The sequence below is a fragment of the Monodelphis domestica genome, chromosome 1, assembly GCF_027887165.1.
Source record: "Monodelphis domestica isolate mMonDom1 chromosome 1, mMonDom1.pri, whole genome shotgun sequence".
Lineage (NCBI taxonomy): Eukaryota > Metazoa > Chordata > Mammalia > Didelphimorphia > Didelphidae > Monodelphis > Monodelphis domestica.
Window position 1 is genome coordinate 466,477,833 of NC_077227.1, and position 13,811 is coordinate 466,491,643.

General features: G+C 35.6%; 1 protein-coding gene across 10 annotated transcripts in view; it reads right to left on the reverse strand.

Moving 5' to 3' along the window:
* The window catches only part of TTF1 (transcription termination factor 1), a 32,706-nt gene that overhangs the window by 15,294 nt on the left and 3,601 nt on the right, over positions 1–13,811 (reverse strand). For 6 of the 10 annotated variants that reach the window (XR_008915352.1, XM_016428133.2, XM_056812618.1 and 3 more), the window contains 6 exons: positions 7,948–10,806; positions 6,919–7,136; positions 6,134–6,319; positions 4,433–4,511; positions 2,435–2,565; positions 672–909 (listed from right to left, as the gene is read on the reverse strand). Coding sequence is in view for 7 of the 10 variants with exons in the window: in XM_016428133.2 (XP_016283619.1) it covers positions 672–909; positions 2,435–2,565; positions 4,433–4,511; positions 6,134–6,319; positions 6,919–7,136; positions 7,948–10,799 (3,704 nt within the window). In the remaining 3 variants the exon portion in view is untranslated. Of the gene's footprint in view, positions 1–671; positions 910–2,434; positions 2,566–4,432; positions 4,512–6,133; positions 6,320–6,918; positions 7,137–7,947; positions 10,807–11,394; positions 11,626–13,811 lie in introns of all 10 variants that reach the window. The other 4 variants (XM_056812619.1, XM_007475196.3, XR_458363.3 and 1 more) reach the window with 2 other exon arrangements.

Genomic DNA, 13,811 nt, shown 5'->3' on the forward strand with positions numbered 1-13,811 from the left:
TTATATCACAAACTAACAGCTTCTTTACTTAATGATAGTCATTGTCATTGCTTTTGGTAATGTATCCAACCCATTTTGGACCTGATGTAGTTATATATGTATATTCTTTATGCCTAAGGCTAAAAGCAAACAGGGAAAATTAAAACTACAAACTGGTCACATGAGTTTCTCCTCCCCAAATCCAAATAAAACATCACCTCCAGAATGGAAGGGTTATTACAGACAGAAGCTACCAATTGCAAAACAATAACATAAACACTTATTCTCAGATAAGTTCTTTCTTAACAACTCATCATTTCCCCCCTTAAATACTCCTACTACTTTACTATCCCATTTCTCCTTAATCAATAGATTTTTCCAAAAAGATTTTTGCTTCCCTATATATTTTAGATTCTTTAAATTTATTATCTGTACTTGGGATCTCATTTCCTACATATAGTCTTTCATCTAAAAAATTTTTTTAAGCTCCTTGAACTTGTATGTCTGTTCAACAGTCATGCTAAAATTACATGAAATACACTGTCAAGATTTGACTGATGTGGTTATTTTGCTAAATTGCCCACTTGGGTTTTTTTATTCTTTGTCACAAGCAGGAGTTTATTAGGGTAGGAGAGAAGGGTGAAATTTGGGGAAAAAAATGATGAAATATGAGAAAAAATTTTAAAACTTACCACTTACTTTTACACTGCATCCAATTTCTTGTTTCTACTTTGGCTTCTACTTCTACCCAGGATATACCCTTGTAGAGTTGCTTCCGCAAAATTGATAAAGATTCTGGGGAACTGTCTTCTTGGAGCCGAGAGTCTATGTCTTCTACCTCCTTTGGTGACAACTTCTTTAGAATCACTTCTTCAACAGCTTTAATCAGTCTCCGAGTTTCTGCTTTACTCCAAGGACCATGATTTATATCTATGGACATATGAAAGGAAAAGAGGCAATGTGCTTCAGTGGAGAGGGAGCTAGATCCAGAATCTACTCAAGTGAAATCCTGTCTCCAACACATCATCTCCATCATCTTTAGACTAGATAGATTTTCACTGGCTGTCCCCTGCCTGGAATACTTTCTCTTCTCATCTCCACCTCCTGGCTCCCTTCAAGTCCTAGGTAAATTACCACTTCAATAGGAAGCCTCTTCTGATCTCCCTTAATGCTAGTACCTTTCCTTTTTAGATTATCTCCAATTTATCCTTTATATGTTTTCTTTGTGCATAGTTGTTTTCATGATATTTCCTCAGAAGCTGTCTTTTGCCTTTCTTCTATCCTCAGAGTAATTTAGCACAGTGCCTGGCACGAAACAATACAACAGGGGCTTAATTAATAAATGCTCCTTGACCAACACAGTAGATTCATGACCCTGAGGAAGTCACCTGATTTTTCAGTGTATCAAGCAGTTTTTTAAAATGTTAAGCTGAAGTTGCTGATCTACAGTGAGAGGGAGTTTTCTCACTATAGTGAAGCTTCCTATAGCAATGAAATCATAGTTCAGAACAAGTCTTACAAAAAACACTAATGCACTTATGCGTAAACACAACACCATAAATGCTCCATTGATGGTCCTGCCCAGATGGCAGAATCAACAATCCTGGACCAATCCTTGTCTAATAAGCTAAACAAAAATGCACCTCTAGGAGTTATTAACCCTCCACAAATCAATTTCCCTCTCTCTAAGTTGCAAAGAAGATGATGACCTGTATTGGTAAGGTTCTCTAAACAAAATCACAGATCTAGTTCATATCCCTAAGGAGTTACAGGATAAAAGTATATTAAACTAAAAATTAAAGATCATAGAGTTACAGCATGGAAGATTTTAAAGGTAGAAATTTATTTTTTTTCAAGTTAATGATTTCTTCCTAATTCTGCATGAACAATATCAATGTCCACCATTTCAATAAATCAAGCTATGTTTATTAATAATCTTATTTTGGAGGGGGAAAACTGCCTGACAGTTTCTCAACCCTAGTTAAGAATATACAATGTGGGGACCGTCTTAATTGAAGACAATAAAGAGGATAAGAGAAACTTCCTTACTGAAAAATCAGGGAAATCCTTTGATGTAAAAGATTTTTAAAAATCACTTTTATTTGAACCTGCTCATTACCTAGATAAGTTCCCAACAGCATAAATGAAAGACCAAATACTGGATTACAAAAATACAACAATGACCCTGAAGCCTTAGTCAAATATTTTTCCCTACTATTCTCAACATCAAAAGAATCACTAACATTTTATTCTTGTAATTTTAAGTTTTTGCAATCCCTACTGCTAAATTTCAAATTTTGAGTTATTCAATAAATTTCAATATACCCACTCATAACCATCACTCCGACCACTATTTTTTAGTAACTTAAATGAGGGGAAAAAAAGACAAAAAATAATCCAAACTGATTCATAGGATACATTTTTATTTTTAAAGCAGACAGTACATGCCACTTACTATTGTTAATCTGAGAGAATTTCAGTGCGACAGAGAGGCTACTGCGGGACACCATCTCACCAATCTTTTTCCAGTCATTTCCATGTATGGACTGGTACTTCTTTAACTTCTGAGTATCTTTTTTACTATATCTATGGAAGAATTATATTAATGTAGGCTGGTTACAAATCTAAATCAATGGACTTATGGGGTCATAAAGAGTCAGACATGGCTGAAAAATGGTTGAACAATAAAATTCCTTCAAAAACTAAGATTCCACAATTTTACTCAGTTCAAGTTTAAATTACTTAAGTCAATGAGTCAAGAGTTTTTAATTTCATCTTTGAAGGAATTTCTTCCACCAACTCAGATTTACAATTTTAGTTACTTGGGCTAAGAAAAGTTAAGAGACTTGCCTACTCATGGTCACACATGCAAGTATAAAGCCCCCTACTTCCTTTTATGATTATAATAGTATTAGCCTTTATGATTATTTTAATAACATAATCATTAGTCTTGAGCTAATAAATAATATAGTTTGCTTTATAAGAATTATAAACATTAGCTGCTGGGAGCCATCAGGCCACGTCTTGACAGTCACATGTGGTAGTTGAGGAAAACACAGAGTGGTCCTTGGCAAGATGTGACTGCCTACTCTATCCCCCTTGCATGACCTCTCTCATCAATGTCCCTTACCTATGGAATTGATATGATTATTATTCCTCCTAATCTCAAAAGGAATAATGCAAGAGCAAAACATCTGTACCCTAATTCTCTAAAAAATCACCAAAAGATCAGACCCTCAAATTCTATCCCAAAAAGACTATCATGGGTTAACTTTTACTTAGGTACACAATTCTCAGTAAAACCACAGCTACAGGCCAAGCCCAGAACTTTCCCACTCACAGAAAACTATTCTCAAGAAGCCAGCACACAAATCAATCAGAGGCCCAAGTGATAAGTACAAGTACATCAAGCTTCAAATGCCTCAGTGACTTGATTTCACAAACCAGTAACTCAGGAACTCCCTAGTAAGCCCTGAGAAATGACCAGTCTAAATTAAATTTGAATTGTGTTCCCAGTACCCCTCAGCCTCAATGATACGATTGTTGAATTGTCTTTTAAGAACTGCTGATTAATTATTCCATTTTATTAAAAGTAATAAGTAAATTTCCATAATTGTTTGTAAGCTTAAAACTTCTCACAGGGTAATGAGAAAATTAAGCCACCTGTGATGAAATCATTTATCTTGTGTGCAACCTTTGCTTCACAATACAAGAATATAGAATGTTAATCAAGTGATTTGTTAAAAGTTAATGTATCACTTTTCCAATTATCTCTCTTTGAACATGTGTGTTAGGTAATATATCTGTTTGCCAAGAAAATGGGTATAAAAATAAAAACCAAGCCTGGGCATGGCAGAGCAGCTGTCAGTTGCAAAGCAGTCCTATGGCTGTAATGATTAAGCTGCCTTCCGTTTGTTATTTTCTTTGCTGATCATTTGCCACCAGTCGGGGACTCTGGAGTCGTGAGTGAGGCTGGACCCTGCCTGCAGCATTTCTGGGGCCCAAACAGGGACATTCCTGACCATTCACTCCTCCTTCCCTCAGGTGGAGGGGTTGCTGGTGGTTGTCTAGCCCGAACGGGAATGTTATAAGATTTTAAGTCAGGGCTAACTTTTTCTTCTGTGACTAAATCTAACGTCTGTGCATTGGAGAACCACAGACAGCAATTTTGAATAAACTCCAAGAACTTAGTCAGCTGTGACTTGCTTACTTTTCTCTCTTGCTTTCTAGCTTTCTTTCTTTCAATTTGCTGTGTCAACCACTGACAACTCCCCACCCCCCCAAATATATATATACATATATATATATAGAAAAATATATATATATATTTGTACTTTCATATACAAATACTTGTGAAATACATTTCTTTTCTGCAAATAAGGTTTTAAAAAAGAACATTATTATGGAGGCTGTGAATACTTTCTGAATTAAGCTGCTAAGATATTTTTCTTACCTGCCTTTATAATTGTTGATATCAAACATTTTTTTTGCTCTATAATATACTAATTTCCAAGGCCGGGGAATACCTTCACCTAAAACCAAAAAGAAAGTCATCTAGAGAAGATCAAAAGGTATTTTCAGGAAGTAAAAAGAATAACCAACCACAACTATAAAAACATCTTAAGCCAGTGCTTTTGAACAGAGATCTATGTATGTCTGGGAGGCTAGAAATGATTATATACATATTCTGAGAAGATAATTCTACTTCCTTAGAGAATGTTTTACAAACTAATTTTCAAAGGCAGTGAAGCTCTGCACGGTTCATTTTGGGTTAATGTTTCTGCTTTTCTTATCTCTCTTTCCAGAGATAAAACATCTACATTATATCTATTTCCCCTAGCAAGGAGTAGTATCTTACATAGAATAGGTATTTAATAAATGTTTAATTGTTGGGTAACCTGAACAATATAAGTTCACTTTTTTTCATTCCTTCTATTCTAAAAGTTCTGAAATTATCTTGCTTGAATTGAAGTCAGATTTTCTTTTGTAGCATATATTCCAATACTGCTCCAGAGAAGGCTCCTATAACTTGGTATGGGTGCCAAGGATATTAAAGAATTTACAAATGAGAATCAAGAATGAAAATGGGGGGAAAGTTTTCATCTTTGCAATATGAAAGAGTTAAAAAGATACAGAAACTGACCATCATCAATAATGTGAAAATGAAAGAGAATGATTATTTAAAAGTCAAATATTTGATACTTAAAGAACATCTAACAACATTTCCACATTGTAAAGGATATAGACAAAAAATGGTAAGACTTAACCTCTAACTTTAAAGAGGCTTACAATTTAGTATAGAGAACAGATTAAAGAGGGGGAGAAAGTTATCAAATGTATAATTTGCCTAGTCAACTCACAATCATATATTTCTTAGTATCGTCCATATTTTCATCAGTTTGGTTAAACTAGCAGATACAGATTTATAAAGGAGATATGTGCAGAAAGTGCTCCCATAAGGCCATTTGATTCCCTTTGCCTTGAATCTATCCATACTCATCAAGCAATCTGCTAATATTAATTTGATTTCCCAAGCAGATTTTCTTATTGAGAAAATCTCTTATTTCTATCTTCTAGACCCAAAATTTCTGAGCTATTTGCCAATTTTATTTCTCAGGATAAATACATAAAAACTGTAGAATTTTTAAAATTGGAAGAGGGAATGACTTATATAGAAATGTGGGTTTTACTACAATGCTAAGGCATAGATTTTAAATTACTAACAATAGAAGCATCTGGTCTGCCCTGACTGGGACCTTAATGATCACCCTGTTGTTACAGGTTACAGAAAGGTTACAGGTACTATTCATACAATCTATTTCACTTGATCAATGTGAAAGAGTCACTAAGGCAATGACCTTTGAGCAACATGACAAAACTTGATTTCTGAACCTGAAAAGCCAGAGGCCAGACCTTAGAACCACAGTGACATCAAGGTAAACTTCAAAAAGCTACTTTGTTAGAAACATTATATGTATATATTTATATACACTTCTAAGTATATACTATATAAAATTTTGTCATGGTAATGGCTATGGGAGTTGTAGCTGTAGTATGTTGCTATGCTGAGAAATCCTATAAAGTAAAATACTGGCAGAAATATAGTTTAAAGAAATGCAGGCAGTCCATCAAGAAATCAGCATATTTCACTTACCAATGTGGCATCTAAATTGATGCTTTCTTTTTAAGTCTGTGATAACAGATTTCTCCTCTGGATACCTGTCTGTATGCAGCAATTTATCTGCAGTCTCAATTCCAGTCAATGATAAAAAATCTTCCACGTTTTTCTGTAACTGTTCATTTTCCTTTGCAGAAAACTTGCCAAATCTAATAGGGATATCTAGAATTTCAAAATGTAAATGTTTTTTATTAAAACAAAAATTATCTGACCTCAGACATTTCCTAGCTGTATGAATCTTAATTCTAACTACCTCCTTACTGCTCTTCTGCCTTAGAACCAATACTTAGTATCTATTCTAAGATGGAAGGTAATGGGTTAAAAAAAAAAAAAAACCACAATCAACATTACTTTACAGTCTTATCACTTTCTTTGAGCAACTGAATTCCTTACCACTGCTCTTCTCTGCTTCCCTAATAACTTCTCAGACACATATACCTAGTAACATAAACAGCATAAAGATGGTTAAAGGGGAAATAAATTTATGTTAAACTATGTAATATAGGCTTTGCCTTAAAAAGAGCTAAGCTCTAGATATGCCAATCATATCAGAACTCTTTACTATATGTAAGACAATACTATATGTAAGGTGGTGTGCAAGGTAAAAATAAAAATAAATGACAAGGTGAATTTCTATTTTCTGTTATATAAACAGCAAATACAGTTTTGCTTATTTTTAGAACAAAGCCCATTATATTTTCTTAGTATATATTTTTTCCTTATTGATAATTCTGATTTTGCTACAAAATTAATAAATTTACCTTGTTCTTTAAATCGTTGAAACCGTTTTAAGTCATCCCTGTACATTCGTTTTATTGTGGCAGCTGCCCTTTCTTTCACATTAGGAATAAACTCTTGGAGTTTCTTCACAGCAGTCTCCAAGTCAACATCTAGATCTATCAAATCCTCAGACATATTTTCCAAATCTGAATTGTCACCAGTTTCTGAGTTCCTTCTTTCCTCATTTGTAGATAGTAATCTATGAAACAGAAAGGGTACATATCAGCATTAACATCTTCTATATAACTATCTTTAAACTATTTGCTTAAAATGTAGTTCCCTCACATCAGGTAGACCAATGCTGATATGAAATGAACTTTTCCATTCTATCAACAAATATTTATCATAGATAGTAATCATTAAAGGTACACTTTAAAAAGGTATAATTCTCTACTTGTTTGGAGGGAAAAGAGCCATTTATTTCTAAGTAGGCACACAGTAGTATGAACACACAAACAGGCACCTACAATAAGTAGGGGCTTGTCCCAGAGGAACTTTGTGCCCAGGTCATTCTGAGATGGGAAAATATTTCTCAATCCATCTAGTAAATAGTTGGATAAGGTTATAACTAATAAATGCACCTGGTATAGGAGGAATCCTGGATGGTTATTTTTTTAACTTAATTCCTCTTTATAATCATTTGAAACCATCAGAACTTTATAAACATAGTAGCTAAGTGAAACTTGGAAGAAAATTGTCAAGTTCAAGGCAATCAGAGACAAATTATCAAAAATAAAAGAATTTTTAAAGTTCCGTTTTCTATCAATGAGTCAATCTAATTACACACAGTTGGCCATAATCATGTGTAAAAATTTTATCTTAAGTTTTGTCTACTTGGCAAGAAAATTAAACTTCATGGATTCCTAGCATCCCAAACATTATTTATATTGCCTCCTCATATATACAATCAAAGAAGGGAATCATTTGGTACATAATGGATTCCATTAATTTCTGAGGTGTGGCAGAACTCATATCAAGATGTTATTAAAAGCTCAAGATTCCAATATTACCTCTCCGAAGTTTCTACATTTGTTTTTTCTGAGTGAGACTCTTTCTTCTTCTTTCTCTGAATGTCTTTCACTCTTTCATTAAAAGTGTTGCCACTCTCTATCCTCTGGCTAGAAGGTGAACCTACAGAGCTTGTACCAGGAACTGAAAAGTCACCCACAAATTCTGGATCCTTTGTAGCTGAAGTTTTTCTCTTTCTTTTCTTTTTCCTTCCAGGTTCCACAGTGCTTTCATCAAGAGTGCTATCACCCTCCAAAATGTCAGTGTTGTTAATATCACTACTTGTCTTCACAAGATCAGTTGGCCCATCCAAAGAATTTGGACCAGGTACTGAAATGTCATCAGTAAGGACCTGCCCATTTTTGGCTAAAGGCTTTTGCTTTTTTTTCTTTTTCCTGACAGATTCTCCATTGCTTTTATTAAGGCTGGTACCACTTTCCACAGTCTCAGTGTTAACTCTTTTACCCATTTTCATATGGTCAGAGGGTCTAGCTACAGAGGTCATACCTGGAGCTGAAGAGTCATCAGCAAGTTCCTGTTCATTTTTAGTTGAAGTTTTTGGCTTCTTTTTCTTTTTCCAGACAGATTCTCCATTGCTTTCAATAAGGGTCCTCTCATTCTCTAGTGGCTCAGTATTATTAATATTACTATGAGCTTTTGTATGGTTAGAAGGCCTACCCATAGAGCTTGGATCAGATACTGAAAAGTCACCAGTAGATTCTTGTTTGTTTTTATCTGAAGTCTTTTGCTTCTTTTTCTTTTTTGTGACAGATGATTCCCCATTGTTTTTATTATCATCCTCCACAGTCTCAGTGTTAACATTATCACCTGTTCTCATTTGGTCTTGGTCAGAAGACCTATCCATTGAGCTTGTACAAGGAACTAAAAAGTCAACAGCAGGAGCCTGAGCATTTTTAGAAGAAGCCTTTTGTTTCTTTTTCTTTTTTCTGGTAAATATCTCATTGCTTTCAATAAAGGCACTATCACTCTTCAGTATCTCAGTGTCATCGCACATTTTCATATGCTCAGAAGGCCTATCTACAGAGCTCTGACCAGGTACTGAAAAGTCACCAGCAAATGCCTGATCATTTTCTGGGGAAGGTTTCTGCTTCTTTTTCTTTTTCCTGAGGGATTCTCCATTATTTTCATTAAAGGTACTGCCATCCTTTGAAGTCTCAATGCTAACACAAGTTTTTTTCATTTGGTTATTAGATGACACATCCATAAAGATTTTACCAGGCACTGAAAAATCAGTAGGTGCTTCCTTACTTTTACTTGAAATCTTCCTCTTTCTCTTCTTTTCCCTAACAAATTCCACAAAAATGCTACCATCCTCCAGAGTTGAAATGCTACTATTAGCTGCATCAACCACTTTCAATTGTTCAGAAAGCATATCCACAGAACTCATCTCAGGCACTGAAAAATCATCAGCAATTGCTTGTTCATTTTTAGATGAAGTCCTTTGCTTCTTTTTCTTTTTTTTTACATATTCCACCATGCTTTCACTAAGGGTGCTATCACCCTCTGTGGTCTTGACATCGTTAACACTATTACTTATTTTCATTTGCTCAGATGAAATATCCATAGAGTTTACATCAGGCCCTGAAAAATCATCCACAGGCAACCTATTTTCATTTGACCTCTTTCTTTTTTTTTTCTTTTTCCTGACAGATTCCACATTACCTTCACCGAAGATGCTAAAACCTTCTAAGGTTTCAGTGCTGTTTACTACACTAGCTACTTTCACTTGGTCAGAAGGCATATCCACAGAATTTATCTCAGACACTAAAAAATTGCCAGCAAGTGCTTGATCATTTTTAGATGAAGTCTTTTGCTTCTTTTTCTTTTTTCTGACTGATTCCACAAAGCTTTCACTAAGAGTGCTATTACCCTCCAGAATCTCTGCATTATTAATACTATTATCTGTTTTCATCTGGTCAGATGATATATTTATAGAGCTCACATTGAGCATTGAAAAATCATGATCATTCTCATGTGAGGTTGTTTCCCTTTTCTTCTTTTTCCTGACAGATTTCACTCTATCTTCCTTAAGGGTCTTATCATCCTCTAATGCATTAACTTCATCGACCACTTGTGATCCATTGGTGTGCGTGGTCACAAGGCTTTCATCAGACATGGAAAATCCCTCAGATTTCATATGGTTTTTATTAGATGAACTTTTCCTTTTGTTCTTGGACTTTGACAATTTCATTTTATCAGTAGATAACAATAGTTCCCTAATCTCACCATCTCTTTGTAAACCAAAGAGGGATTCCTGTTCTTGGGGACAAGAGCTCTCATGAGAGCCTTTCTGTGAATTACTGAATTTTTCTTTCCTATCACTGACTTTATGGAGTTTGTCCTTATCTTTGTGATCTGGACCTTCTAACTCATTTTTATCAGTTTCAGAAATTGAATGCAGTTCTTTTTCACTTGATTTTGGTAGCTCTTTTCCTTTTTTTCTATCTATATAAACAATATCAACATCTTTTCTAAACTTCTCCCTTTCCATACTCTCAATATTTTCTTTATCTACAAGGACACATATTACTCCCATTTCCTCCTGTATATCACAAGGTACTGAATTTTTCTTTTTCCTTTTTTTGAATGTAGCAACATCCTTTAGGATTTCATTATCGTTGTTGATTTCTGATCTGATACAATCAGAACTGGGGAAATGGGAATCTGTCTGTCCTGTAGTCCTCTGAGAATGGTCATCAAACAATAGGAGAGAGTCACTGATCTCTTTCTTGTTAAGTTCTTTATTCCTCTCCTCAGTTGCAGAGCTTTCTCTTTGTTTTTTCTTCACAAAATCTGGAGTACTAATTTGAAATCTGTAAGATTCTTCATCCATTTTGTGCCTGCAATGAAATATTTTCATGAAATAAGCTAGCACAGATGAAAAGATTTTCTTTTTACAAAGCATGTTCTTTTATTATGACATGAAGAAATGGTCACAATAAAATGAGATTTCATCACAGTAACATGACTCCGATTAATACACTGTCTGATATAGTGAATATGCAACACAATCCTTAATCTCCATTGTCACAAAACATCCTTGCAAATGGAATTAATAAATAGTTCATAGCTCTACTAAGTATCCCATTAATTCATATTCTTTCCCATAGTACCAAAGGTCGGAGGGATTATGTCGTGTTCATGTTCAACAATGGTCCATGTGATACCCAATTCTATAACAAAACAAAAGGACCTTACCATAAGGATTTAATTTACCTTGGAGTGGCTTTCAATATTTTAAAGTTTAAATATTGATATTATCCATATAAAATGAGAAAAGGTCTTTTATTTTCTAGTTGATTCCTCCTAATCCTTTGAGAATTAAGGTCTAATGGTATCATTATATCTTATTTTCCAACAGCATAACACATATTCTGCAGAATATTCTGCAGAGGAACTAATTTATTACATACACTACAAATACTTACACTAAAGTCCAGAAGGGACCCTGGGGTTTGACAGTGGAACACAATCTCTAGCAGATTGAGATTGAAGAGGCTTTAAGATCCAATGACAGACTGTGTACCTGCTGTCCATGAAGTTTAGGAAAGATCATCAGGTGGCTGAAGAGTGACTATTACTTTTTGTCATAGCAGTTCAAGAAAAACTACTATTTCAAGTACCAAGGGGCTAAAGGCTACAACAGGGAAGGGAGTATCCTAAGTGGAAAAAAAAAAGCATAAGATCATGAATCAAGGAAGCCTATTTCAGTCAGTTAGCCAATTAAGTATTTATTAAGTGCCTACTATATACTTGGTACTGAGCTAAGAGCTAGAAAGGAGACAAAAGGTAGTGGGGGTAGGGGTGTGGGTAGCAAGGTGGCTCAGTGGATTGAGCCCTGGGCCTAGAGACCAAAGGTCCTGGGCTCAAAATCTGACCTCAGACACTGCCTAACAGTGTGACCCTGGGCAAGTCACTAACCCCCCATTGCCTAGCCTTTACTAAACAGATACTTGAGTATTACTTCCAAGACAGAAGGTAAGACTTTGGGGGGAAGAGTGGCAGGTAGTCCCTGTCTTCAAGGAGCTCAAAGTAGAATGAAGTATTCAGATAATAAGCAAGCAAATATGTACAAACAACCCATCTACAGGATAAATAGAAAATAATTAATGGAGGGAAAGCATTAAGACAGGTTGGAAAAGGCTTGACATGTAAAAATGGAATTCAAATCACCTCTCCCAAAACTCTTTCTTCTCTAAATGTCCCTATATATGTTAGAGCATCAACATAAATGAGATTTTAAGTTGGAACTTGAAGGAAGCTAGGGAAGCCAGGTGGCAGATAAGGAAGAAGAACAGGCAGAAGGTCTCCCTGTGTGTCAGGGAGTAAGACTGAGAAGACTGAAAGGTGGGGGGTGGAGAAGCTAGATTATAATAGAGTTTTGATCCAGAAGATGCTGGAGTTAAATGAATTGGGAGTGGATGACATGTTCAGACTGGGGCTCACTTGGGGGAAGCAGAACAACCAAAAGATTACTGCAGTGGTCCAAGTCCTGGGCATGAGGGCCTTATATCAGGTGGTGGCATTTTAGAGGAGAGAAGAGGGCATATTTAAAAGATATTGCAAAGGTGAAATTGAAAGCCACATTGAGGGGGAGGAGGGGAAGAAGGCTAGGGGACAGGATTAGACTAGAGACCAGCTTTTGTTTAAATTTTTTCTTATATTCAGAGGCAACCTACCTAGTTCCACTCACTACAAAGCACCAGGGTCATTAAAAGTCTTTTTTGTATGATTATTTTATGGGAATTTCTCATTAAACCATCCTCTGTTATCTATCTATTCAGAATAAACTACTTAGATTTTTTTCTAAGACCTGGAAGACATCTTGGAAGTACAAAAGATCTGAATCAGATGACCTAAGATAGGATCTCTGCTCAGTGCTTTCTAGAATGTACAAGGCAGTACAATTCAATAAGCATTTATTAAAGAACAAATCGATGTATCAGTAAATGCAAAATAATAAAAAAGTACTTTCCAGAAGAGAGCACAAATAAACTGAGGGAGAAGAGGAAGAGAAGGTGGCACTTGAGTTGTGTTTTGAGGATAGGTAAGGAATTCTACAAGTCACCTAGGTGGTTGGCCTAGAGTAAGGAAGATTTCTTCCTGAATTCAAATTTGGCCTCAGCCACTTCCTAGATGTGAGACCCTGGGCCTGTCACTTAACATTTTTTTTGCCTCAGTTTCCTCACTTGTAATATGAACTGGAGAAGGAAATGGCAAACCACTCCAGTATCTTTTGCCAAGAAGACATTCCAGGCCTGGGGGTGGGGTAGTATACCAAAGCAAAATGCTTAGTGGTAGGATATGAAATGTCACATATAGGGAGCAGCTGGCAGGCCTATTAGAATGGAATGGAGACTGTATAAAAGGAGCTAGTATGAAATTATGAAATAGGACTGGACAGGTAAGTGAAAGCCAGATTGTGGGAATTTTCAAAAGGCCAGGTGAGAATTCTGCATTTTATCCTAAAGGAAATAGGAAATCATTAGAAATTTGGAGACAGAAAAGGGACTGTCAGATCCATATTTTATTTATTTATTTTTTAAACCCTTTCCTTCTATCTTGGAATCAATACTGCAGATTGGTTACAAGGCAGAAGAGTGGTAAGGGCTAGGCAATGGGGGTTAAGTGACTTGCCCAGGGTCACACACCTGGGAAGTGTCTGAGGCCAGATTTGAACCTAGGACTTCCCACAGATCCATATTTTAGAATATCTCTCTATTTAGCAGTCGTGTAAGGGATTAAAAGTGAGACTAGAAGCATGTAGATCAAATCAGAGGCTACCCAAGTAGGAGACAATGAAAATATGGAATGGAAAGGGGACACATGAGAGATATTTGGAGGT